Source organism: Narcine bancroftii, chromosome 1, assembly GCF_036971445.1.
Source record: "Narcine bancroftii isolate sNarBan1 chromosome 1, sNarBan1.hap1, whole genome shotgun sequence".
NCBI classification, from domain to species: Eukaryota; Metazoa; Chordata; class Chondrichthyes; order Torpediniformes; family Narcinidae; genus Narcine; species Narcine bancroftii.
The window spans coordinates 366,286,267-366,314,087 of record NC_091469.1 but is presented as its reverse complement, the minus strand read 5'-3'; the positions used below and the strand labels follow the sequence as shown (position 1 = coordinate 366,314,087).

Sequence of the window (27,821 nt, the reverse complement as noted above, 5' to 3'; positions counted from 1 at the left end):
TCTTTCCACCAAAGGTAAGAGAGGGCTCCCACAAGGGTGTGAGCCATTTTTTTCTTTGAAGTTTTACTTTAATATAATGAACATGCTAGTGATATTATGGTCTTTTATGGTTTTTAAATATCTAAGTTCATCTAACACCCGTGCCCCCTGTTTTGTATTTTTTTTGTGCTATTTTGAAACATCACATTTTCTTAAAGGGACCACTATTTTAAAATGATTCCGAAATCCGGTAGATGTATAGTCCTGACAATCCCGGATAAAAGGTTAGGCCCTGTAATTCTGCTGTGCCCACAGGAAAAAAGGAATCTCATGGTTTTATGTGATGTCATGTATGTACTCTGACAATAAATCTGAAATCATGACCTTCTTATCCAAATGCACACTGATAAATTCTATAATATGACTAAATATGATTTTTTTGGCAGTATTGATTAATTTCTGACTTTCCAATCTGGATGCACTTGATATAACTACTTTTCATTTATTTGCTTGTTGCACTGTTTTACAATGATGTTATTTGAAAACACATATGTTTCGAATTCTAAGCACACCTAACTTTGAAAGTCTACTTTTTTAACTTGCCTTTCACAACCTTGGGATGTGGCGATAACTTTAGGTGAGGGAAATGTTGAATTACATTTTGTATAGGAGGTTGTGAACCATAAGTACAAACAAAATGATGAAAATAGTGGGTAGGCAGCGTATATGAAGGGGTAAAGCTATTGTTTTGATTCAAGCTATTTATAAGAACTCAGAATTTGAGCATATTTTAAGCTGTAGAGAAATAACAGCAGTAGGGAGAACAGGGAATGTCTAGGGTATGAAGATAACTGAGCGAATGCATAACAATGGTTTTAGCAGGGAGTAGCAGGCTTATTAATGGTCAGTAATTTTGAAGTAATATAAATGGGAGACAAATAAAATGTTGGAATGTGAGATACAGAACACAACTGGAAATCTAAAATGAAGGGGAAAGCCCATTTCATTTGTGTAGTGAGGGAGTGAAAAGCTAAATTAGATCTGATCTGGCCAGAGAATGAAAAGCAAACTGCATAGAATGGAACTCTGAAGAGTAGAAAGTACAGGTACACAATCCTATATCTGGACATCTAAAATCTGGAAAGCTCCAAAATCCAGCAAGTGGGGACCGGTGGTGGGGGAAGGCGGCCAAGGGGCTGGCGGTTGGGGGAGGTGGCTGAGGGGCCGGCAGTTGGGGGAGGTGGCCAAGAGGGAGGCGGCGGTCGAGGCAGATTGCCAGGCGGCCGAGGGACCGGCAGTCGGGGGTGACTGCTGGGCGGCTGGATTAGACTGCCAGGCAGCTAGGGGTGGCATCTAGGTGACTGGAAAGAGGTGGGGGTGGGGGGGTGGATAAGGCAGCACAATTCGGGTAGGCTTTCCGAAATCCGGAAAAATCCGAAATTCGGAACACACTGCCCCCCAAGGGTTTCGGATAAAGGATCATGTACCTGTACTGGAAACATTCAACAGGCCAGACAACAGAGAAACACCAAGTTGCAATGATTGTATGTGTAACTCTGCTGTTTCTGGTTGGAGTGCTTGGGTCTGAGGATAGTGGCAAAGGAAGAAGGTAGTTGCCTGGCAAGATACCATGAGCAGGGGAGTAGAGTGGATGTTGGTATCAAGTTAAAGTGAAATCTAGTGAGTCTCTTTGGAATGCTGAAAGGGGAGAGGGAAGATGTGTTTGGTGTTATTTTGGTGATGATACAATTCAGAAATTACCTTGAAAATGGAGAGAAATGATAGAGCAATATCCATAGAGGAAGAACAGGATTTGAAATGCAGTCTATTCCACATCTGCTCTTGAACTTTGTTCCCTCTCTATTTATTCCAGAAAGATTAGTCACCAATAACATTTTTAAATATAAAATATTCTCTCCTTACCAACTCCCTACGATTTAGTTGATACCAATTTCTCTCATCCATGTTTTTATGGTCTCTGAAGATGTGTCCCTTTGACCTTGTCACCCAATTCTCTGTTTCTCATTTTTCTTCATTCTGATAAAATAAACATTGACCGGAACTGTTCATTCCCTCTGTATTGATGCTGGCTGTCACACTGAGGTATTTCCTTTTTTCCCCCAAATTTGTAGTATCTTGCTGTGTTATCAGCAAGTTTGATCAAGAAGGACAACAGTGAGATAAATTGCCAATGATCTAATGTATCACCATCATCATCTTGGAAACAGGATTTTTGTTCTTCAAACAAAGCACTCTGATATAGTTTTATATTTACCCTCTTGAATAGGAGAGCAACCCTTGTTTAAACAACATTTTAGAAAGACCATTTTTGGCAATACAATATTTCCATTGTACTAAACGGAAATGCAAGCTTGGATGATGAGCTTTTGCATTAATTAAAAAGTTTTTTAAAAATTGGATAAGTGCTTTATACTGAACAAATGTTGAAATAACTCAACCATAAATTATCAAGCTATATCTTTCATATTAATTCAATATTTTGTTAAGATGACAAAATGTTGGAAACATGGAAGATCAGACAGTAATTGTGTTGAGGAAAGACTTAATGTTTCCGGTTGAAGAGCTTCTCTCAACTGAGAATGAGGGTGATGAGGAGTTAGAGAAATTATTTGATTAATGGGGGAAATCAGAGTACCTGATCAAAGAAATATATAATCTTATGAAAGATGGGTAGTTTAAAGTGTGAGAACATAAAATAATCCAAAAGTTTCAAAATGTTGAGTTGTAGGTATCCAGCTGTGAAGCAAGAAAAGCTTGAGATGGCATCAAATAGTTTGGCCAGTTATGATTTAAAAGAAAAAGGTATGTTATTTGAAATTGTAGAATCCAGAGGGTTGCAGTGTGCTCAGACAGAAGACAAGATGATATTCCTCAAGCTGAAGTTGGCCCTTGTTATAATGGCATAAGAGGCCACAGACAATTGTGGGTGAGTGGGTTAGAAAATATAAGTGGCAGGAATCCACTTCAGTCCTGTGGACTGAATTCAGGGTTTCTGCACAGTTGTTGCCCAAGCCCTGTTTGGTTTCTCAAGTGTATTTTTTTTCACGACAAAAAGTTATTTTAATATAGATTTGGAACATTTAGAACAGTAAAGCATAGCAACAGGCTATTTGGCCAAGTCTGTGACAATATGATGCTCAATTTATCCTAAAACTTTGCACCCTGCACTTGATACATATTCATATGTCTATCTAGAAACCTCTTAAATGCTGGTATTGTTTCTGCTTCCACCACAACTCCTTGCAGCATCCTCCAGGCATCTTGCACTCTATATTTTAAAAAAAACCTTGCCCTTTAAATTGCTTTAAACTTTCTTCTACACCAAACCTTAAATGTATGTCCTAGTAGGTGACATTTTTATGGGGGGGGGGGGGGGGGTGGGGGAAGGAAGAATTTCTGATTGTTCTAGCTACAAAGGAATCAGTGCACCTGTGTAAAGTACCACATTGGGACAGACTGGAGGTAAGTATACTAATTTTTTCTGGAATAATTCTTAAGTTTCATTGTAAAAATGCCAATTGTTTTGATGTGCTGGAAGAGATATATTTACCTATTTCTTTTGAATAAATTAACATCTTGCCATTTGATCTCTTGCTCATTCACTCAATATGCTGGAGGAACTTAGTGGGTTCCTGATGAAGGGTTTCGGCCTGAAACATCGACTATCTTTTGTCCTCCATGGACGCTGCCTGACCTGCTGATTTTCTCCAGTTATCCAGCCTCTCTTGTTTTACTATTGTGCAGTGGATTAGAGAAGTATTAAAAAAGCGTGCACAATGTAACTTCCTATTCTTCTTCCTTCCATCCATTCATTAGCATTTTATTGGATGATGAGTTTTATTAAATTGCTGGTCTGGCATAAGTGCTCTCTTTCCTTGGCCAGAGAATAGATGCTCTTTAACTATAGTTAACTAACTAAATTAGGAAGATGGCAATTGGTCAGGGTTTCTGCTTTGGTCTCTATCTAGTAGCTACTGGGAGAATGTAGATATCTGATCAAGGATTTAGGTTTAGTACGATATTCATTTTAGATCAAAACTTGTTATATTTTTGATGGTCTCAACTTCCTTTAATATCTTATGCACAAGTCAAACCATGCTTGGATCTTTGATCTTCACGGTGCGCAAAGTCAGAAATATCGGCATCTTGTTACCCCTTTATTGTCCTCTGTTACATCATTGATTTGCTTTTTAAAATACTTCTTAGCATGGCTTTGTTTTATAACAATTCCGTATGGTAAATGGCGGAGTTGCACACAGTAATATTTTAATGCAAGTCATGAATTGTTAATTAATTTTGATTTCCACATAGGTCAGCCATTGGTTGTCAAATGACAATGAGTGTTGACTTTCCATTTATATTTCTAGCCTTTTAAATTCCTCTTGTTTGGACCTGTTGACTTTCAGCGGGAGGAGGTGGAAGAAGAGGCATGACTCGGCTTTGTGAAATGGTGTTTTTGTGTATTTTTCTAAGATATTAATTGCTTGCATTGTGAGGAATTTGAGGTCCTCAATCTAAACAAAGATAATGAAGTGCTTTGATTTGAATGAATGGAATATAGTCAATATCTAATATTTTAAGAAGAAATGCAGAAACTAGATTCCATTCTGGTGGAAAATCGGATGGAATAGTGACTAAATGTGGCTAACAAAGAAATTGAGAATAATATTGGATCCAGAAAGCAGAAAAGGGAACAAGCTCGAGAATTCAACAAAGAAAGTTGAGAGCAAGAGTAAAAACATTAAAATCCTCTACTTTAAGATGCTAATCTACAATCCCAGTTTTAGAACAGACACCCTCTGCAATGGTGAATTCTATAGACTATGGGGTGGAGTGCACCATATGTAACTGCACATTTAAACAGAGGGAGAAGGAAAACATGCAGCAGGCAGCTACAGACTGATTATTTTAATGCTAAAAATTAAGAATGTGCTTGATTTTTAAAAGGGATGTAAATGGAGGACACATGGCAAATACAAATGAATTAGCAGGAATTTCTTGAGGGAAGTTGGTGTTTGACAAAATTGGAGTAGTTTGAGGATCAATAGTAATTTGGAGAAAGGAAAGGTAATTTTTCTAAATTTGGTCATTTATCATGAAAAAGGTGGGATTATGAATTGCAAGGGGGTTGGCAAAACACTTAAAACTGGCAACGATGTGGCAATGCAATATAATGTGATGAATATGGATTTTTTCAATTTAATGGGAATCATAAAGACACAGAATTATGATTGATTTGGAAATGTGGACATCAAAAGAAATCCTGGGCATCTTTGCACACTATTCACTGAAAACAAATGAAGGGAGGAAAGTTTAGGAGTGATATCAGGTGTTTTTTCCCCATAGTGTTGTGGGTGCCTGGAATGCCTTTCTAGGGGTGGTGGTGAAGGCTGAAACATAAGGGGAGTTTAAGAGACTATAAGACAACACATGGATGAAAGAAAAATAGAGGGTTATGAGGTAGGAAGGGTTTCATTTTTTGTGAGTCAGCACAACATTGAGGGCCAAAGGGCCTGCACTATACTGTAGTATTTGTTGTGGGTTTTTTGATGTCCAAAAATGGGTCAGGAAATGCAGAGAAATTTTCAGAAAAGTTTTAAGCTTTTATTTGCAAACAAAAGCTGAGACAAATCAAAGTCTGGACTCTGAAATGCCTATTGCTATGAGACATTGCCATTTTTTTAATATACAGATTCTCAGTTACTTATCAATTTTGGACTATGATTGATGTTTTGTTCAAATTAGCTAATCCTGGGTTCATTTCTTGGTCATGGTACTCTTATCACTTCTCCTTGCAAGACTCTTATCTTCTTGTAACTGGCCTGTTTCAGAATAAATCACTCGCGACTATGGTTCCTCTACCTTGTCCTGTCTAACTTCTCCTATCTGATCTCCTGTTACTCCCCTGATCTCATCCTGTTTGAATGCTTGTTCTCCTGGTGCCTGTAACCACTATTATTTTTTTAGATTTGAATATATGACCTTGATGTTTTCTCTCAGGACTTCTGTTTTAAAGTTAGAAGTTTTGTTTAACCTTGGGGATGAAGATATTTTCCCACTTTGTTTTAAAGTTGGCAGTCTTTGGAGCCCACTTTTCTATATACTGTGACGGTTACTTAATTGCATTAATATTTTTCATAAACAGTGTAGTTGAAGTACATAGTAAATTGTTGCATAGTAATGGATTAATGAATACATAATGAATATTACATAGGTATATTTTCCATATGTTCTATGTTCTATTCAGGTGAGGCAAATGGTGCATTGGCCTTGGTTGCAAAAGGGCTTTGAGTAAAACAATCAAGGATATATTACTACTTGAGACTCTACTGGGTATTTTTAGATCTCCTTGCCTTAGAGGGAGAGTAACAGAGGATCACTTGACTTTTTGCTGGGATAATGGAGTTGTTGTAGGATGAGATTGCCAGAATTCAGAAAAATAAGAGGAAATTGCATTGAATTGATGTGGTTTTGATAGCTTGATGGGCTGAGTACAGAGATGCATTTTCCCCTGAATGGAGAGGGCCTAAAATGAGACATCACAGCCTTGGGATGTATGGCAGAATATTTAAGACAGATAGGCAAGATGGTGAAGATGGCTGCATGCTTGTCTTCATCAATTGTGACATTAAGTACAGAAGCAGAGGCCTTTTGTTTCAGCTGTACAAGATGATTATGAGACCACACTTGGAACATTGTGGGCATTTCTAGTCTCTCAGCAATAGGAAAGGTGTAATTATATAGGAAAGGATCATAAGATGTTAACAGGACTGATCAAAAGAAAGGGGGAGAAGTGGCATTGCTCATCAGGGAAAATATCACAGCTATGCTCAGACAGAATAGACCAGAGAGCTCATCTACTAGGCTATAAGGGTGGAGCTGAGGAACACAAAAGATATGACATACTCTTGGGGTGGTATTGTAGTCCGCCCAATAGTCAACGAGAATAGGAGGAGCAAATCTGCAGAGATATAGCAGAAATGTAAGGTTGTGGTAGTAGGGGATTTTATTTTTCCACATTCTGTAATGGGGCAGGATGGCTTGGAGTTTGTCAATGTGTTCAGGAAAGTTTTCTAAATCAATATATAGAGGTATCAACTCGAGAGAATGCAATACTGAATCTCCATTATGGGAACAAGACAGGACAGGTGATAGAAGTAAGTAGGGGAACATTTTGGGTCCAGTAATCATAATGCTATAAGTTTCAAGTTACTTATGGAGAAAAATAGGTCTGGGCCTCAGGTTGAGATTCTAAATTGGAAAAAGGCTAATTTTGAGGAAATGAGAAAGGATCTAGAATACATGGATGAGAATGTTATTTTTCAGGCAAGGATGTACAAGGTAAGTTGAGGTCCTTCAAAGGTGAAATTTTGAGAGTACAGAGTTCATATGTTCTTGTCAGGATTAAAGGCAAGGTTAGCAGGTATAGGGAACCTTGGTTTTCGAGGGATATTGGAGATCTGGTTCAGAAGAGAGAGGTGTATAGCAGGTATAGGCAACATGGAGCAAATGAAGTACTTAAGGAATATATAAAATATACAAGAAAAACCTGAGGGGGAAAATCAGGAAGGCAAAAAAAGACACGAGGTTGCTTTGGAAGACAATGTGAAGGATAATCCTGTGTTTCTACAGGTATATTAAAAACAAAAGGATAGTAAGGGACAAAATTGGTCTCCTTGAAGATCAGAGTGGTCGGCTTTGTATGGAGCCAAAAGAGATGGGAGAGATCTTAAATGTTTTTTTTAAAATCAGTATTCAGTCAGGAAACAGGCCTTTGACAAGATCCCACATATGAGGTTAGTCAGGAAGGTTCAGACACTCAGTATTTATGGTGAAGTAGTGATCTGGATTTGATGATAGGTGGATGGGAGAAGCCAGAGAGTGGTAGTAAATGGTTACTTCTCAGGCTGGAGGCCTGAATCTAGTGGTGTGTCTCAGGGATTGTCATCTATATCAATGATTTGGACAATTAGATCAGCAAGTTTGTTGAGACTGGAGGTGTTGTGGACAGAAAAGGTGGTTTTCAAAGCTTGCAGATGGATCTGGACCAGCTGGAATAATGGCAGATAGAATTTAATGCAGACAAGTGTGAAGTATTCCATTTTGGAAAGACAAAGCAAGAAACGATGTATGTGGTGAATGGCAGGGTACTGAGGAGTGTGGTAGAACAGAGGGATCTGGGAATACAGATACATAATTCTCAGAAGTGTTGTCACAGGTGGATAGGATTGTAAAGAGAGCTTTGGCATACTGACTTTCATAAATATCAATAAGATAGAAAGAGTGCAGAGAAGATTTACTAGGATGTTGCCCAGACTTCAGGAATTGAGTTGCAAGGAAAGGTTAAACAGGTTAGGACCTTATTCTCTGGAGTGTAGAAGAATGAGGAGAGATTTGATAAGAGGCATTTAAAATTATGAGGGTGATGGAATAAATGTAGGTAGGCTTTTTCCATTGAAATTTGTGAGATGCAAACCAGAGGACATGGGTTAAGAGTGAAAGGGGAAAAGTTTAAGAGGGAAGGGGAACGTCTTCACACAGAGTGTGGTGGGAGTGTGGAACAAGCTGTCAGCTGAGGTGGTGAATGTGGGCTCAATTTTAACTTTTAAGAAGAATTTGGACAGGTACATGGATGGGAGTGGTATGGAGTGCTGTGGACTAGGTGCAGGTCAGTGAATCTAGACAAAAAAAATGGGTTGGCACAGATTAGGAAGACCAAAGGGGCCTTTTTCAGTGCTGTAGTGTTCAGTGGGCTGATATCACCTCAAACCGTGCATCTTAGCGCCTCACAGTTCGGCAGGCAGCAACCACCTTTGAAGAAGACCGCAGAGCCCACCTCACTGTCAAAAGGCAAAGGAAGAAAAACCCAACACCCAACCCAACAAACCAATTTTCCCTTGCAACCGCGTCTGCCTGTCCTGCATCGGACGTCAGCCACAAACGAGCCTGCAGCTGTCGTGGACATTACCCCTCCATAAATCTTCGTCCGCGAAGCCAAGCCAAAGAAGAAAGAAAAAAAGTGTTCTATGGGATGGTGTGCTTATGGATGCATGTTTCCTTTATTGTCAAACACTAAATTGACTTTAGTCTGCCACAAAACACAGGTTTACCATCAGTAGAAATTGCCCAGCACCCATGTACTGGAGGATTTAGACCAGCTTATGCAAGAAGGGATGCAGTTGAATCAGAAGACATAATCTAATTTACACCATGAGGCCCAGGATGCATATGAATCAGTAGACATTATCAAATTTCCACCATGAGGCCCAGAGATGCAGTTGTCTTTTGTTGGACGCAGACTGTCAGGAGACCTTGAAGATAATTAAATCATTTATTCAAAGAGATAAGCTATGAGTAAACAATTTTTGGGTCCCACTGCTGAAGTTTGAGATTCTCCGAGAGGTGGCAACATCTCTCAGCAAGAAGAATTTCTAGACTCCAACTAACGTCCCGGTCGGGGGAGGTGGAGAAGCTGCTACCGGTGCCCAGACAACCTACTACAAGTGTGCAGTCGTTGCCTACTTCGGCAGTTGGGACCAGTCCAGGCGTTGATAAGTAAAATTGGGAAGGGCTTGCATATTGTAGTTTGAATTCGGTTTAGATTTAGTAATAAAGATTTGTATAAACTGAAGTGGTCTCGGTGTGTGTGTGTGTCTGTTTTCTTTCGGTAGCTCAAACACTGTGACCAATCTAAAACGAACAAAGTGAGAGGTACAAGTTTACCCAGGACAACCCATTAAGAGTAATACAAGCAAGAGAGAGGTTCTTCTGCCCCCCCCCCATAGTCATTAGAATTTCTCACACCATGGATGAGCAGTGACCCTACTTTGACCTGGGTGAAATTCCCAGGAAAGCAGGTCCTCCCGGGCCTTTCACACTACTGTTCAAATTCTTTGTAATTTGCCCTCCTTGGCTATGTGCTTGTTTGTGTGTATGTATCTGTGTTTTATATATATATATATATATATATAAAAATAAAAAATTTGGTTAAGACCAAGAGAAGGGTAAACAGCTATTTAAATGCAAGAGGAGAATAGGGAATGAACTGATTTATTGAAGGCAAGTTGAGGATGACAAACTTAAATGCTGAAATGATGACAAGGTGACGCAGCTCACAAATGCTGACAGCATGGCGCTTTCCTTGCTTGGCCATTTTCTGATTAAGACCGCAGGGAGAGAGTTGCCCAGGTAATTTTCCTGGGCTGATATTTTCACACTGCCAGTTCACTGGAGGGTTTCCAGGAAAATTTCCTGGGAATTTTCATTTTAAACGGTGGTATAAAAAGGCCTACTGAGTGTCTGTGAATTCGCCTGCTTCTCCTTCTCAAACAAGTGGTTTCCCTCCCTATTACTGGTTTCAGTCCTCTCCTTTTCTGGAGTTGTAACCTCTCAAGCTTGCTGCCAGATGCATGCACAGGCCCCAAACCCTGCTATCTCAGGATTTTAAAATAAAACTTTAAAAGGCTGTTTAAAGCCTGTATAGAACTGGGAATGGACTCCAGGGAGGAGGGGAAAGCAAAGGACTTTATCTTTGAATGGAGTTTCAATTCTAATACATATGATTAGAACATGCCAACAAATTAATGAATGTATTGGGGGGAAAAAATGTAGGGATATCAATAAAAGCACCATTGCGTAAAAATGTTATTGCCTATGAACATCGGCAATAAAATATTAAATTTGTGGTATGACAAAGGTATAAGCCATAAGATATATTAAGGACTGTTATGCAGAAGGAACTTTTATGTCCTTTGAACAAATTAAGACAGAAATATGGAGTGGCCAATGGGACTACCTTCTGTTTTTTTCCAGCTTAGATTGTCCTTAAGAGAAAGATGAGGACCAACATTGACCCCACCTGAAATTAGTGAAACTATATTATCAGTTTGGATGAGAATACATCCAAATTTATAACAAAAATGTTCTGTGCTCTCCAGAGCAAAAGAGCAAAACCAAGGTTGTAGAGGTCGAGGAAAAGATGGGAGTCGGACTTGGGTGTGGTGATTTCAGAAAGAAGCTGGTCAAATTGGTGCAAGGACATCAATTATAAATGCAAGATATGGACTGGTTCAGTATAATTTTTAACAACAACTATATCTTATTCCACCAAAGTTACACAGATCAAAAAACAAAATTTCAGATGTGGGACTGAGACAGGAACTTTTTTTTACATGCCATGTGGTTGTGTGTGAAAATGAGGCCATTTTGGCAAGAAATCGCAGAAAAAATTAACCAGGATAACTGGAGTGGCCTTCACGGGTGACCCGGAGCTATATGTATTAGGTAACTTCATGGAAATAAGTGACAAATTGACCAAATATCAAATCTCATTTATAAAAATAGTGGTGGTGAAAAAATGTATTCCAATTGCTTGGAAGTCCAACTCCCCATTACTTATTGCATGATGGACTGTGGAAATAAACAGCTGTATACTAATGGGGAAAAAAAAATCACAAGTAAGTTAAAGAATAAATATGGCACAGTAATGAAAAGGAACAAAAAAGGTATAAAAGTTTATTTATTTTTATATATATATATATATATATATGTATAGTCTCCCCAACTGTACTCTAAATACTTAAAATATATATAAGCTCTGACAGTGAACGGATCATCATGGAAGGGGCAGAGGGACTGTTTTGTTTTTGTGAGGAAAAAGTTGTATATTTAAACTGTCACTATGTATAATTTTTGAAATAAAACAAAAATAAAATATTTAAGAATAAAAGTCTGTATGGAACTATCGATATTGGACTGAATGGTGGAGCCCTATGGAGGAGCACTGTTTATCCACTCCCTGCAAGTCCACAGCAGCGCTGTCTTGCAGGAGTTCTGACATCACTGTCATATTTTATTTTGCAAGGTGGTAGAGGCAATGGAAATTGTAGAATTTAAAATACATTTGGACAGTGTTACAAGCCCAGAGGACCCATAAACCCAGCAGCAATAGATATTCACCAAGACAAATGGTTACTTAAACAAAAGTTGCTTTTGATTATCTTTAAACATGAAAATAGAATTAAACTTTAACTTACTTAAACAACCTTAACCCCCTTCTAATTTTAAGTGCACGTGTATGTAATGTGTGAGTAAGTTCAGAAAAGTTCTTTAGTTCATAGTCTCACTTCTCACTCCTCCAAGTTCACTGTTTGCATGCAATTTGTATCCTGTTTGTTATACAGAATTTAACATGTATAAAGTTCATCAGGCTTTGGTGTTTGAAAGGTAAATAGTTACCACTCAGGAAGGTTCTTGTCAGTTTTCAGAGAGATTTGTTGTTCCAGGACATCCATAACTTGTGTACTTCCATCAGCCATTCCAGTGCCTTGCTGACAAAACTTGTCTCTTCAGGGTTCTCCAGATGATAACCTCTTTCTTTCAGGTCACCACAGAGTTTCTTTTTGCAAGTAAAACATTAGACAGCCAGTCCTCTCCTCTTGCATGAACCACAAGGGCTTTGACCAGGCCGTCTTCCAAAATGGAGCTTTCGACAAGTTTGCCAGCTTGTCCTGCTCCAGTCCCAGCTACTTCTGCTGGCTGTAACACTGTACAAGTCAGTCTCTCTCTCTCTCTCTCTCTCTCTCTCTCTCTCTCTCTCTCTCTCTCTCTCTCTCTCTCTCTCTCTCTCTCTCTCTCTCTCTAAGAAAGAAAGCCTGTTTGACTCTCTCTGCTTGCAAAGCCACATGACCCTCTTGGAACAGCTTGCTCTCTTCCAGACAGAGGTGGCTCCGCCATGCTCTTTCATCTGTTGCCTTTTGTAAACAACAATCCATTAGTGAAGTCTTTTGAGCACTCTTCAAAGCTCTTGCAAAAGTTGTGTAGCCGGTATGTCTAGCATTAGCAGAGCTCCATTATTTCAAATAAGATCTGTTTTAAAGTGTTTGTATGGACTGAATGGTGGAGCCATTTCCCAATTTATCTCCCAAAATCTTATCTATATATATATTTATGTACTCTGTCACACCTTCCCCCTTTAAAGGAATTTTAACTCTTGATTTCAAATTCAGTTATAACTAAACTGTCTTTAAAATCACAAAAGAAATAACAATACACAATATATAACATGTTATAATAAAATAACGATGATGAGAATATTTCTATACATGATCAATTTTAATATCTTGACAAACAATCTGCTATCACAATATCTGATATGATTAATTTGCAGATTATATTCTTGTAGTATTAAACCCCAGTTTAACAATCTTCTGTTTTAATTCTTCATTTTATTCAAAAACACGAGAGGATTGTGGTCAGTAAATAACACAATTGGTTTCTGAGAATTACCAAGATATACATAAAAATTCTACAGAGCAAATATGATAGACAACAGTTCTTTTTCAATAGTTGAATAGTTCCTTTGATGATCATTGATTTTTTTTGAAAAGTAGGCAACTGGATGGTCTATTTCATTGTTTTTGCAATAAAATTGCACCTGCTGTTCCCTCACTGACATCCACTGCTAAAGAAAATGGTTTGTCAAAATCAGGAGATTTTAACACCAGGCAATGGCATAGCATTTCCTTTAATTTTCTAAAGCTGTCTGACAAACTTCAGTCCGCACAAATTTCTCCCCTTCAAAATATTGGTTAAAGGAAGAGCAACCACTGCAAAATTTCTGCAAAAATTCCTATAATATCCTGTCATTCTGAAAAACTTTCTCACTGCTTCCTTGGTGCAACTTTGCCATGACCAACTACATGACCCAAGTATGTTACAGTGGCATTTGCATATTGACTTTTTGCTAAATTAACAGTTGTTTGCTTTGGATAATCTTGCAAACAATTTGTCCAATTCCCTTAGATGGTCTTCCCATATGTCACTTTTTGTGACCAAGTCATCATGTGTTAACCCTTGGATTACTGAATTAATCATCCTTTGAAATGTTGCACGGGAATTTTTCCTGCCAAAAGGTAACACATTATACTCATAAACCAGATGGAGTTACAAAAAACAAAATATTCTTTCCTCTCTCAGTCAAAGACACACACCAATAACCCTTCAACAAATCCACCTTAGTAAGAAATTTAGCTTTCCCAATTTTATCAATACAGTCATCTGAATAGGATAAACATCTGTATTAGTTATTGAATTAACCTTTCTGTAATCTGCACAGAACCTAACAGTTCCATCTGGTTTCAGTACCAGGATACAAGGAGAACTCCAATCTGATTTTGAAGGTCTAATATCATTTCTCAACATCTATTCCTCCTCTTGATCCATGATTTTACTCTTCTAAATGCTTATTCTATATGGGTGTTGTTTTATGAGACTTGCTTATCCCACATCTACATTATAATAAATCACTGATGTCCTTTTTGGATCATCAGGGAACAAATTTGTATATTTCAAAATTAATTCTTTAAACTGCATCTGCTTTTGTGACTTAAGATGGCCTAATCTTTCCTCCAAATTTTCCAAAATTGCTGAGTTAGACAGGCACACAGGAACCATGGTTTCTTTAAGGTTACCCTCACAAGGTTGTTTCCATAATCTTATGATCCATAACTTCCTCAACCCTGTCAACAACTATCACCTCTGATACAGATTTTCTCTATTACTCTTATCCTCATAATAAGATTTAAACATATTTATGTGACATACCTGAGATTTATTCCTTCGATCTAGAGTGTTAACAACTTAGTTAACATCATTCAGTTTTGATTTAACTACGTACGGCCCAGAAAATTTAGCTCTCAAAGAATTGTCATGTGTTGAAAACAAAATCAAAACTTTACTTCCTGTCAGAAAATTCCTCACTTGAGCTTTCCTGAAAAATAAATGCTTCATTTTACCCTGAGCCATTTCTAAATTATCTTGAGCCAAAATCCACACTTTTTGTAACCCATCTTTAAATTTAGAAACACAATTCAGCAAGTCCAACTGCTTCTATTCTTTAGTTGTAACTGATTCCTCAGGCCTTTTATCTGCATTTTGCTCTTTCAAGCTCACTCTGATTTCCTGGAAACTCTTAATTCCTTTCTTTTCCATTCATGATGTTTTAAATCAGTCTTTTTTTAAAAAACCCACTTCAGTCTAAAACTATCATCTGTAAGTATAGTTAAGGCATTGCTAATCTGTGGTTATTCCACCTGTCTGCATTTCTGTTGTGACACCACCAATTGACAAGATCATCCAATCAACAAATAATACCGATTTCAAAAATGATACTAATTATTGAAGCAATGATTGTAATCACCATTAAATATATTTTTAAAAACCTGGACATTTATTTAACAGGTTATGGATACCTGTAGAGTAACTAGTTGCTTTATACTTTGAGTCATGCCATCCATCTAATATTATCGTTGCTGTGTTAAAGCAGCATGCTTTTTCACATGTAAATGTTGATCATAAACTTGGTGTTACAGTTGTTTCCAGGTTCAATTCCAAATGTAGAAATGTTCAAGTTTATCATCATCTAACTGTACATATATAACCTTTCAAAACCATTTCTATTGATCACCGTGCACATACACATACATGTAAAACAAAGTACATAATCACATGTATATATATATATATCACCTCACAGCCTGCAAGAAGAAAAAATGTTCCTGACCTGGCAGTCCTGCATTTGATGCTCCTGTGCCACTATCTTGATAATAGTGGGTCAAAGATGCTGTGTGCAGGATGGAATGGATGAGCTTAATTCTTTGAGCCTGATTTAAGCAACACTCCTGGTAAATGTCTTTACTAGAAGAAAGGGAAACCTCAATGATCTTCTTGGGTGTATTGACTTTTGGTCAGATGATTTGCAGCTACCATACCACACTATGCCACAGACAATAACCATTCAATTCTGTTCATTGTGTCTGTACTAGGCAAACTTTCAGCCCACTTCCCAACTCTTAATTTATTGCCCTTTATTAGTCTTAATGTGCTCATACAAATACATTTTAAAATGTGGTGAGGTTTTTGGCCTTGTAATTCTTTTGGGAAAGGAATTTCAGACTCCACCCATAAAAATTAATATTAAATAGAAACTTGGGCTTGTTTTTTTTAAAAAAAATCATGTCTACTAGCTTTATCGCTGGATACAAGGTCAGCACTCAGAATGTTTTGCATATAGTTGCTTGCATGCAAATTGTGATTAGGCTGAGTCAACTATAATATTTAATCACTTATGAAACACTTAAGGATATACTTGCATTAGTCAGAAAAAAAATCATAGATCAGTTTTGCCCAGTCAATGGCTTTTGTTTAACTGATTGGTTTAAATTGAAAAGTTCCTTTTTTCTTAATCTGAATACTTTGGAGCTTGTTGATATTACTTTCTCTATATTTGTGTAAAAAAAAAGCAGTTGTTATTTGATCCTCCAAATCTCATGCATAAGTTTTATTTTGGGCCTGGCATGATTTCAATGCTTTTGTTCAATTTAAAAACACATTGTATGTATATGTTCAGTTTTTACTGGTAATTGTGCAAGAAATTTGGTCAGTTATTTTTTATTTAAAATACTTTGGTTGATTTAACTTAGCGATTCTGCTAATTTCAACACTGAGGTACTTATATCAGTGTAGTTGAAATAACCAAAAATTGCTCTTCATCCATTATGAAGATTTGTTACTGGAAAAATTACTTCCTGTAAACTACCAGCATTTTTAGGTTTCCACCATTAGAATCACATTCCTCTTTTCTGCAGCGTCTTCAGTGCCAACCAAGCTGCAAAAAGGCCATCATTCCTCCTCACCCTTGATTAGCAAGAGTGCATGTTGAAATGAATGATATGTGACCATTAGTGTTAGATGCTGTGAAGCCACTTGTTCATCAACATAACTGAAAATTTCCTTGTTTTCCTGTACCAAGGATAAGAAAGGACACAAGTGGGAGTTCTGTAAATGATGAAACAGCAAAATATTTGTCATGTGGGTTTGGCTGGTTCTTCAAACAAAGTTACTTGTGGTTCTTTGTCCACAATAGATTAGTTAAAAGCACGTGTAGCCAAGCTTGGGCCAATCATATGATGAATTTACTGTAACAAATTACATTTAATGTTGATTATTTTTTTAGGATGGCGCCATCTAGCATTGTTGAATATTTGAAAGCAAAACTTTAAGCAAATAATGAGGAAGGACATGGTTTGGGGGATGGAGGAGGAGGGAGACCCACAGGTCTGTCAATTATTTTTGAAGATTTAAAAAAAAAATTTTAGTTCAAAGACAACAGGAAATCCATGTTGCACGCTAAATCCACTGGTGATGAGATAAATAAAATGGTTAGAGTATGATAAGTGGGCTCCATGCAATGGCTTGTATTGGAGGTGTGTGATCTGTGGATTAACAATTGCATGCTTCAGAATGGGTTGAGAATTGTGAGGACATGACACTGGATGTCCAAAGGGAAAATAGGTCAGGTACTTTTTGTTTCTTTGCTCTGTGTTCCTCTCTCCCTGAAAAAGCAATACTCCTCGCAAAACTTTGCTTTTTCCTTTTAGGTGTACTGATCTTAAAGGTCAAGTTTATTGTCATCATCTGATTGTGTATTTATACAACCTAATGAAAGATCTTTACATAATGTAAATAATGATCATGTAAATAATCAAATAAATATAAATATTTGGGATAATTGTGACAGTTGTAGGATGCGATTCTAACATCCTGTGGCAATAAGCTATTCCCCTGGTGGCAGTTCTGATCTTAATGCTTGTGACCCACCATCCTGATGATAGTGGGTGAAGGTGCTGTGTCTAGATCGAAAGGGTCTTCTGTATCTTATTTTGATGATGCTCCCAGTAAATATTTTCTGCAGCAACAATGGAGACTCAGTGATCCTCTTGGCTGTGGTAATGATCTTCTGTATAGACTTCTGACCTGATGGCTTGCAGTTACCATACCACACAATGATGCAGCCAGACAGGAAACTCACAAATGTGCACCTGTGAAAGGTTGTCAAGGTGGGGATGGCTGCCTTGCCCTCCTCAGCCACTTTAGGCAGTGTAGGTGTGAAGTGCCAGTTGATGAACGAAACAAAGACGATGTGGTCAAACAATAATCATGGCTTTTATTAGCAGAAACTCATGGTACAATAATGAAAGACAATAGGTGTATATACAGTTATGTCCAAGGGGAGTGTCCTTAACTGTAGAGATAATGCACAGCCAAAGTTAGTGCAGCAAGGCTCGCCCGAGGGGAGACGGGCAACTTGGCAGACATTCACCACAAGGTGCTGTGATGCCTAATGAAGCGTTATGAGCCCAAGATAGGTTGTACCTTGTATGAATGCAAAGGAGCATTGTGCTCTCCACCGTTTCCACAAGTGAACCATTGATGTGTAGTGGAGAATGGATGACCTTCATCCTTTGAAGTCTACAGTCATCTTCTTTGTTTTGTCCACGTTGAGACTCTGGTAATTCTCACATTATTTTGCGAGCCTTTCAATCTTCTATCAAATGCGACAATGAGACCAACTACTGCTGTATTGTCCACAAATTTCATGATTCACTAAGAACTGGATATTCTCCTGTAGGAAGGAAACCAGAAAGTCTGAAGATGTTATGATTGTAGTAAAAGTGCAGAAATGCTGGAGGAATGCAGTAGATCTTACTGTATCCATAGGAGGTAAAGACATTACTGATGTTTCAGGCTTGAGCCCTTCTTCAAGGCCCTGAAACTTTGGTAATATATCTTTACCTCTTATGAATGCTGCGAGACCAACTAATGCTCCAGCATTTCTGTGTTTTTAATATTCTCCTGTTGGTGGCCTGCAGCTGACGTGGACTTTTACCCCCTCCATAAATCTTCGTCCGCGAAGCCAAGCCAAAGAATTGTGTATCCAAGATAATCTCCCAGACGTGTTGTGAAAAATCATCAAGCAGTAAAAGAATTATTCTTTTTATTGTAACTCAATAAAAGATTAGCAGGCAAATTAAATGATATTTGATGTTTAAAAATTTCCCTGGGTTCTTGTGTAAGGTTAAAGTTGTTTTAATAAGAAGGATCTTGCATCATATGGAGATTAAGTAGGCCTCTGAATAACTTCAAGGTGGCAACCAAACTAGAAATTAAACATTGATGGGAGGTGGAAACTGTCAATTAGTTTTGCATCTACTTGAAAGGGAAAGGATTAAACCCAAAGAAAAGAGTTAAGCAGAAAAGTCTGCAGCCATTGTAGTGCAACACACCAAGTGCTAGAGAAACTTAGCAGGACATGCTGCATTTATAAGAAGTAAAAGGTAACAAATGTTTTGGGCCTGAGCCTTTTGTCAAAAAGCAGGCAGGTGCCTGAATAAAAAGGTGGAGGGAAGAGAGTAGGAGGGTAGAAGAGAATAAAAGCTGAGAAGTGATGAGGGGAGGGGGTAGCTATCTGAATGGAGAGGAAACGAGATGGGTATTGGGAGAGAGAGACTTGAGGGAGGATTTAACTCAATGTTAATGTCATTGGTTGCAGAGTCCCCAGATGGAATATGAGGTGATGTTTCTCCAATCTGCGGGTAGCCTCGTTTTGACGGTGCACAACACCATGGAGAGTCATGTCAGTGTTGAAATAGTGTGCAGATTTAAAATGGTTGGCCATTTGGAGGTCCCTGTTCTTGCAGTGAACAGAATGAAAGCACTCAACAAAATTATCTCCCTGTCTGCATCCAGTCTCTCTGATGGAGAGGAGACCATAATGTGTCTAGGTTACCTGATGCATCTTTTTTCCTCTTGTTCCCAAATGTTGCTCAATTTTTGTTTACCTGTGTTTCATACAAAGAAAGCATATGCATTAAGAAACAATTTGAAATATTGGAATTCTGAGCCATTACTTATGAAGAAAGTTTTACTTAAATACACTGGTGTTACTGCACTTCTCAGCAGGGGCGTTGAGGATGTGAATGTTATATCCACTGTGCAAAATGGAATTGGTACGAATTAAGTGATTTTACTTTTCCCTTCCCAGAGTACAGCAGCCAAAAAGTATTGCTGGTATGTGGATGCAGGATATCCCACTTATTTTATGTAAGTATTTTTGTATAGCTTAATTCATGCTTTCTTTTAAAATTGTTTTGTGGCCGTTAATGCTGCCCTTATAAAGCAATCATAAATCCCTGGGTAGGTGGAGATGCTTGTCTAGTTGATCTGTTTAAGTAAAAACATTTTTCTCATCAGGAATTGATGAGGAATGGACCAAACATTTTTGAGGATCTAACATGAAATATGTAGATGGCAATGTATATCATGACATATAAATAGTTGTCAATTTCCTGTTTACATGGAGCAATAGAAGAATGATCTCCATTCTCGAGTTATGGTTATGCATGTTACATTGTTGATCTGGGTTCTGTTACTATTTGGCACTTAAAATCCCGAGATCAACCAGGATACAAGGATCGAGGCATCATAATAAAGCACTAATTGATATCAGTTATATCCTTGAATCTCAGCACCACTATTTGGGCTGGTTAGATGTTGGTCAAAGAATTGGTAAGTATAAGACCATTTATAAAAAAAAAACTTGCTGTGACATTGAAAACTTAACCTTTTGCTAGCTCCATTAATTAGGTCTACAGACTATACTAGAAGATGGGCTGTGGGCCATCTGTATGAAATATTTTGCATAAGATGATGCTCAAGGGGAAATGGTTAATTTTAATTTATAAAATCCAATTTAAAATTGTGTGAAAGTGCAAGCATTTGGTCCAAATCTGTATTTCTGTATTTGGTACAAATCTGTATTTGGAAAGGCTGGGACAAAGTTTTCTTCATTCCATTGATTCACAACATGGAAATGGGCAAGCCAGTCTGACTATATTATTTATTAGATTTACACTCCTACTTCCCTTGTATAATTCTACTGGTACAGTCCTTTTTCTTGCTCGCTCTTTTGCTCTTACCTCGCTGCCCCTTAAATGCAAATGTTGATTACCTTAACTGACAAGGTAGAAATTCTTCATTCAAACGGCTCTCTGGATGAAGATTTTTTGAATTGGATGTATAGGGACTCTCTTGTATTCATGGCATTAGTTTTGTATTCCCATACAAGTGGGGACATCATCCCTGACTTTAATATTGATACATCTAAGAGTGTTTTTTTTTTTCCAAACTTTATAAAAGATAATAAAAGCATAACATACAATCTAATTACAAAAATTAATTTTACAGAAATATATATATTAAAAAACAACAACTCAACAAAAAAAATCCCATCCCACCCACCCACCCCATCAGCCAGCTCCCTTAATGGGAGCCAAAAATGTGAATTATAAAAAAAATTATGTATTAATAGCAATTCAAAGTATGTCTAAATACATATACTCCAAATATGGAAACCATTTATCAACAGAGAAAGAATAGTTATCATGTAAATTATAAGTAATTTTTTTCCAAAACAATACAAGCTTTCAATTCATTATGCCAGTGTGCTATATTAATCTCTGTACTATCTTTCCATGAACTAGCTACACATTTACACGCTACTGATAGCACTAAACGTACAAAAACAATTTTAATTTTATCCAGCCCCATTCCTCTCAGAGAAACCATATCACCCAACAAAAAAATCGTTGGATCTAATGGTAATTTAAAGTTATATTCTTCTTTGGCTTGGCTTCGCGGACGAAGATTTATGGAGGGGTATGTCCACATCTGCTGCAGGCTCATTGGTGACTGACAAGTCCGATGCGGGACAGGCAGGCATGGTTGCAGCGGTTGCAATGGAAAATTGGTGGGTTGGGGTTGGGTGTTAGGATTTTCCTCCTTTGTCTTTTGTCAGTGAGGTGGGCTCTGCAGTCTTCTTCAAAGGAGGTTGCTGCCCACCGAACTGTGAGGCGCCAAGATGCACGGTTGGAGGCGAGATCAGCCCACTGGCGGTGGTCAATGTGGCAGGCACCAAGAGATTTCTTTAAGCAGTTCTTGTACCTCTTCTTTGGTGCACCTCTGTCTCGGTGGCCAGTGGAGAGCTCGCCATAGAACACGATCTTGGGAAGGCGATGGTCCTCCATTCTGGAGACATGATCCACCCAGCGCAGTTGGGTTTTCAGCAGCTTGGATTTGATGCTTGTGGACTCTGCCAGCTCGAGTACTTCGATGTTGGTGATGAAGTCATTCCAATGAATGTTGAGGATGGAGCGGAGACAGCGCTGATGGAAGCATTCTAGGAGTCGGAGGTGATGCCAGTAGAGGACCCATGATTCGGAGCCGAACAAGAGCGTGGGTATGACAACGGTTCTGTACACGCTGATATTTGTGTGTTTCTTCAGGTGGTTGTTTTTCCAAATTTTTCCAAAACTACCTTAATTCCTTGCCAAAATGGTTGAACTTTAACACAAGACCAACAGCATGTAAAAAAGTTCCAGTACATAAACCAGATCTAAAACAAGAATCCAAATTACTAAACCCATATTTTTTAAATTTCTCTGGGGTCAAATATAATTGATGTAGAAAATTATAAACCATTCCATATCTTACATTAGTCAATTTAATTAAATTATCCTGACACATATCCGCCCAATCATCTTCAGGGAAAATAAACGCTAAGTCACTTTCCCATTTAAGTTTAGATTTTTCCCAATCCAATTTATCCATATTATCCTGTAACAAATGGTACATAACTGAAATGTAACCCTTCTTTGGTACAGAGGAAATCAAAGATTCAAATCTCATCAAAGTAGGTAAATTCATATCTCTACCACAATGATCTTTTACCAAGGCTCTGAGTTGATAATACACAAACAGAGAATTTACAGATATACCAAATCTTTCCCTCAATTGATTAAAAGAAAGAAATTGTTCCTCTTCAAAACAATCCTATATTGTCTTTATACCCTTAGAATCCGAACTCTTTAAATAATTAAAGGGGGTGTGGTAAGATGGGGTAGAAGAAGGACGTGTAATTCCACCTTTCCCCAGTTAGATTCTTAAGTACCTGATTTTAAAAATTACAAAAGTGGTTAAAAATAGTATTTACAGCCTTCTGAATAAGAGTGATTTAATATGGCTACTAATGTGAAGAAATCTAAAGCTCAACTTCAGAAAAAACTACCTTATAAAAGTGTAGAAGAATTGAGGTCTACCTGCACAGTTGAATCCACTGAGTCGTCATTGGGAGCCTCCAAACCTCAGAACTCCTGCCTGTTTGAGTTTGATGTCGATGCTTTCCCTGCAGTTGCAAGATGGCGCCAACACATTGGTAAGTTCGGCCGTTGCCGACCCGCGTGCACGTGACGCCAGGCACGCAGGCAGCCCAACCGACAGAGGATCCCGTGAGTCCGCAACACTGCCTAGTGGCCCGGGGATGTGCAATGTAGCATTGGAAGACGCACCTGCACGCTCAGCGGTTCTGCTGGGCATGTGCGGTGCCTCCTGGGTGTGTGAACTCTTGGAAAAGGTGTGGGCTGTGGGGGAGCCAGAACGGCAGCGGCCCGACAAAGTCAATGTGCCGCCGTCGGGTATCCAAACCCACAGCTGCACAGGTAAAGGACTTATTGTGCCTGAGGAGGAAGAGGAACTTACCTTGCTGGAATCTACTCAGGAGGAGAAGTCTGAAGTTAGAGATGGTAGGCCTCAAAAGATGGTTATGGATCCTGGACTGGACTCAGTGTTCACTGTTTCAGAATGGATTGCTTGTCAAATGGAGAATATGTCAAAACAAATATCAACTCAAATGACCCAAGGATTGATGGAGGTGAAAACAAAAATAAATACTGTGTGATGAAATGACAACTATGAAACAAGAAATTACTGTAGTTAAAAGTGATATTAACAGATGTATAAAATCTGTTGATACTGTACAAGATAATTTAAAAAAAAAAATTGAAACAGCTTTTTCTGAATGTCGAAATCGAGTGGAGCGTAATAGGGAAAAAATGGAAAAAGTGGAGAATTCCTTTGTAGACTGGGGGATTCAAAAAAGGGATTTATTGAAGAAGATTGATTCATTGGAAAATCAAACCCGGAGGAATAATGTGAAAATAGTTGGTCTTCCAGAGGATATTGAAGGTTCTGATCCAATAAAATTTTTTGAGCACTGGATTCCTGAAGTATTGGGCAAGGAGTTTTTTCCTGAAGGTTGAGAATTGGATTGAGCTCATAGAGCGTTGAGGAAGAAACCACTTCCAGGACAAACACCGAGAGTGGTTCTGCTTCGTTGTTTGAAATATCAAGATCGAGAGATGATCTTACGAATGGCGGTACAGAAAGCAAGGCAAAGTCAATCTCCATTGATGGTTCAAAATAAGTGTTTTTCTATGTTGAATTGAGTCAGGAGGTTATTAGAAGACAGCGGGAATTTAATTCGGCTAAAGATGTACTATGACGAAAGGGTATAAGTTTGCCTTTCGTTATCCTGCGATTTTGAAAGTTTTTAATGGAAATTTTCAATCCCAATTCTTTGAGAATGATCATGATGCTTTGGTTTTTGCTGATTCATTGCCAGAATTTTGAAGGAATGGTTGGTTTTCACCATAGTCTCCTAAGAGGAGGGTAAACAGGAATGGGTATGGGAAGAATGGAAAGAAAGAAGAGCTGACACAAAGTCTTCTTGACATTGAAGACCCAGAACAATCATTGGGTTTGGAATCATTGGGCTGAATGTATCTATTATATTTGATTGTGCTTATTTAAATAATGAGTATGCATCTGTCTGGGGGGTGGGGAAATGGATGACACCGACAACTTTGATAGTCATCTGCCACTAGTGGGTTCACCACACCCAGGTTTTTAGGATGTTACTACCTTTGGGTGTTTTTTTTAAATTTTTGGGTTACTTTTACTTTTTGAGGGGGAAAAAGGGGGAAAAATATTTTTTTTCTTTCTGTCTATTAAGGGTTTTTTTGATTTTGAAGATTTATAAGGGGGATCGTTACTTTATAGTCTAAATATATTAGTAGTTAGTAAAAATGTCTACTATGAATTTTGCAACTTTTAATGTTCAGGGATTAAATAATCCAATTAAGCGAAAGCGGGTATTGGCTTATATAAAAAATAATTAAAAAAAAAAGAAAACTGATATTGCCTTTTTACAAGAGAGACATTTGACCGAAAAAGAACATTTGAAATTGAAAAGAGACTGTGTTGGACATGTGTTTTCTTCTTCTTTTAATTCTAAGGCAAGAGGGGTAATGATTTTGATTCATAAAAATTTACTATTTGAACTGGAATCGTCAGAGGGAAATGTTGAGAGAGTTTTACGAGTAAATTGTAAAAGTTTTGCTGAATCTTGAACTTTGTTTAATCTTTATGCAGCTAATATTGATGATGAGCAGTTTATTTCCGAAGCTTTTTTTATTGTTAACTCGAGCTAACGAAAATATTTTAATTGGGGGAGATTTTAATTGTGTTTTGGACTCTTTATTGAATAAAAATCCGAAAAGTATAAGGAAATCAAAGATGGCAACACAAATTGGTGCGTTGATGAAAGATTTAAATCTGGTAGATATTTGGAGAAAGGTTAATCCTACAGAGAAAGATTTTTCTTTTTATTCTTCATGACATGATTTGTTTTCTAGAATAGATTTATTTTGGCATCAGCACACCTACAAGGTAGAGTATTGCAAGCTATATATAAAAGTAGAATTGTATCAGACCATTCATTCTTATTTTTTTTCTTGTGGAAGTTCGAAAGTAGTACATTTGTCGTACAGATGGAGGTTTAATGCAATGTTACTGAAAAAAACAGAGTTTGTTACTTTTATTAAAGAACATAACTCTTTATTTCTGACTGAGAATGTTAATTCTGTGGATAGTTATTTTGTATTATGGGACACTTTGAAAGCTTATTTGAGAGGGCAGATCATTAGTTATTTTACAAAAGTTAAGAAACAATATATGGCAGAAAGCTTAAGGTTGGAAAAACAGATTGCTGAGTTAGAGAAAGCTTTTCAGAAGGATGTGACAAAAGACAAAAAAGCTGCCTTAGTGAAGTTGAAATTACATTATAATACATTACAAACTTATCAGTTTGAGTTCTTAATTAATCAATCTAAACAACGTTATTATGAGTTGGGAGAGAGAGCCCATAAGGTACTTGCTTGGCAACTGAAAACTGAACAGACATCTCAGACTATTAATGCTGTTAAACAGAATTCAACAATTACCTATAAGCCTCAGGAAATTAATGACCAGTTTTATTCATTTTATCAAAAATTATATACTTCTGAGGGGAAGCAGAACAATAGTTCTATTGAATCTTATTTATCTAAATTAACATTACCGGTATTAGAAGAGAAAGATATTCAGGAATTAGAATCTCCATTTACAGATTTTGAAATTAAGGAAGCTATACAGGAAATGCCAAATGGAAAGTCCACAGGGGATGATGGATTTTCTGTGGAATTTTATAAATTTTTTTTATGATGATTTATCTAATGTATTTGGAGATGTGTTAAAACAAGTTATTGAGGATCAGATGTTACTGGAATCTTGTTCAAGTGCTGTTATCCCGAAAAAAGATAGAGATCCATCAAAAGTGTCTTCATATAGGCCTTTTTCCCTATTAAATGTAGATTATAAAATTATAGCGAAAGTATTAGCTTACATTTAAGAGTGTTGTAGAGAAAATGACTTCCACTCTTGTGTTTGGCCTATTAACCCAATTAGATGATTGAGCTTCTCTCGTGCCTTAATCATAATTTAGAAAATCACTACAAAGCAACTGTGTTAAACTAGTTTGTTAACTATAATGGTCAATTTTGGTAAGAGCAGTGCAATATCCAACATTCACAAAGGAAAACTGAGCAACTTGTGGAGAGATACTGGAGAAGGACATTGTCAAAGTAATTATATTTGTTAACCAGCACTGTTTTAGTTTGATGTCTTCCTCCAAAAGATTGCACCTAATAGCACTTGAAGTATATCAATGCTGCACTCATTACTATTTGCTTATATGAGATTTTGAAGTTCTAATTTCTAAACTCTCAGCTTTCAAAGATGAACAAACTGTAGATGCTGGAATCCAGTTCAAACAGGTCAGACAGTATTCATGAATAGAAATGGTCAATGTTTCGGGTCCGTAAGATAAGCCTTGATAAAGGGTTCAGACCCAAAACCTTGACTGATCATTTCTATTTGTGCATCCTCTCTGTCCTGCTGAGTTTTTCCAGCAATTTTTTATTCGCTCTCAGTTTTCTACTTTGGGGTATTGAGGATGAATGACTGGAAAAACATTGATACAGCACATAATAAAAATAACCATGAATGAGATTAGATGTACTTATCCATGAAGGATTTACTGCTGGGTCAAAAAATGGCAGCATTGACCTGAATAATACATTTGCTATTGTGTTGACTAGTTTGTCTAATGTAATTTTGTAGATGCCGTGCATATGAAGATTGTTGTGGTACAAGATGCTGCATGCGAACATTCTCTATTCAACGATTATGGTATTTTTGGTAAGTTTTTGGTATGCTATTTTATGCATGGGCTTGTGGATTTGCTGTGGTGGAGAGGAAACCATTGATCAGTTTCTTCAAATCTTGTTTGTCATTGGTTTCTGGTACAGAAAAAAATCTATATAAAATTTAGCTTAATTTAATCTTGGGCATTTGGTATACAGTAATGAAGGCTTGGCTATAATGCATCTATTAACATTATTAATGAATGCTATTAATAATTTCATTGAATTATTTAAAAATGTACATCATATTGCACTTTCTGGATGCAGACTGACTTGTCTTATCAAAAGTATATTGTGCACAGGTTTTCTGTGAATAAAATTGAGATTCCTGAGAATATAGGAATGAGTACATAATGTAATGCTGTGCTTAGGGATGGTTGAAAATTCAGAAGTTTATTGCCTCCTATTTTAAATTCACTTGCATTTGAAAAGTCTAAGTAATATCTGTTGTCATGTCCATGCCAATCAAAAACTCAGCACATCTATAAATTAATTGTACTTGAAGGG

The 27,821-nt window shown here is 37.5% G+C and overlaps 1 protein-coding gene across 4 annotated transcripts in view; it reads left to right on the top strand.

The window, feature by feature from the left end:
- Nucleotides 1-27,821, top strand: part of vopp1b (VOPP1 WW domain binding protein b) — a 56,045-nt gene that overhangs the window by 10,426 nt on the left and 17,798 nt on the right. For all 4 annotated transcript variants that reach the window (XM_069912719.1, XM_069912725.1, XM_069912722.1 and 1 more), the window contains exons 2-3: nt 19,883-19,941; nt 27,232-27,309. In XM_069912719.1, the coding sequence (XP_069768820.1) occupies nt 19,883-19,941; nt 27,232-27,309 (137 nt within the window). The remainder of the gene's footprint in view (nt 1-19,882; nt 19,942-27,231; nt 27,310-27,821) is intronic.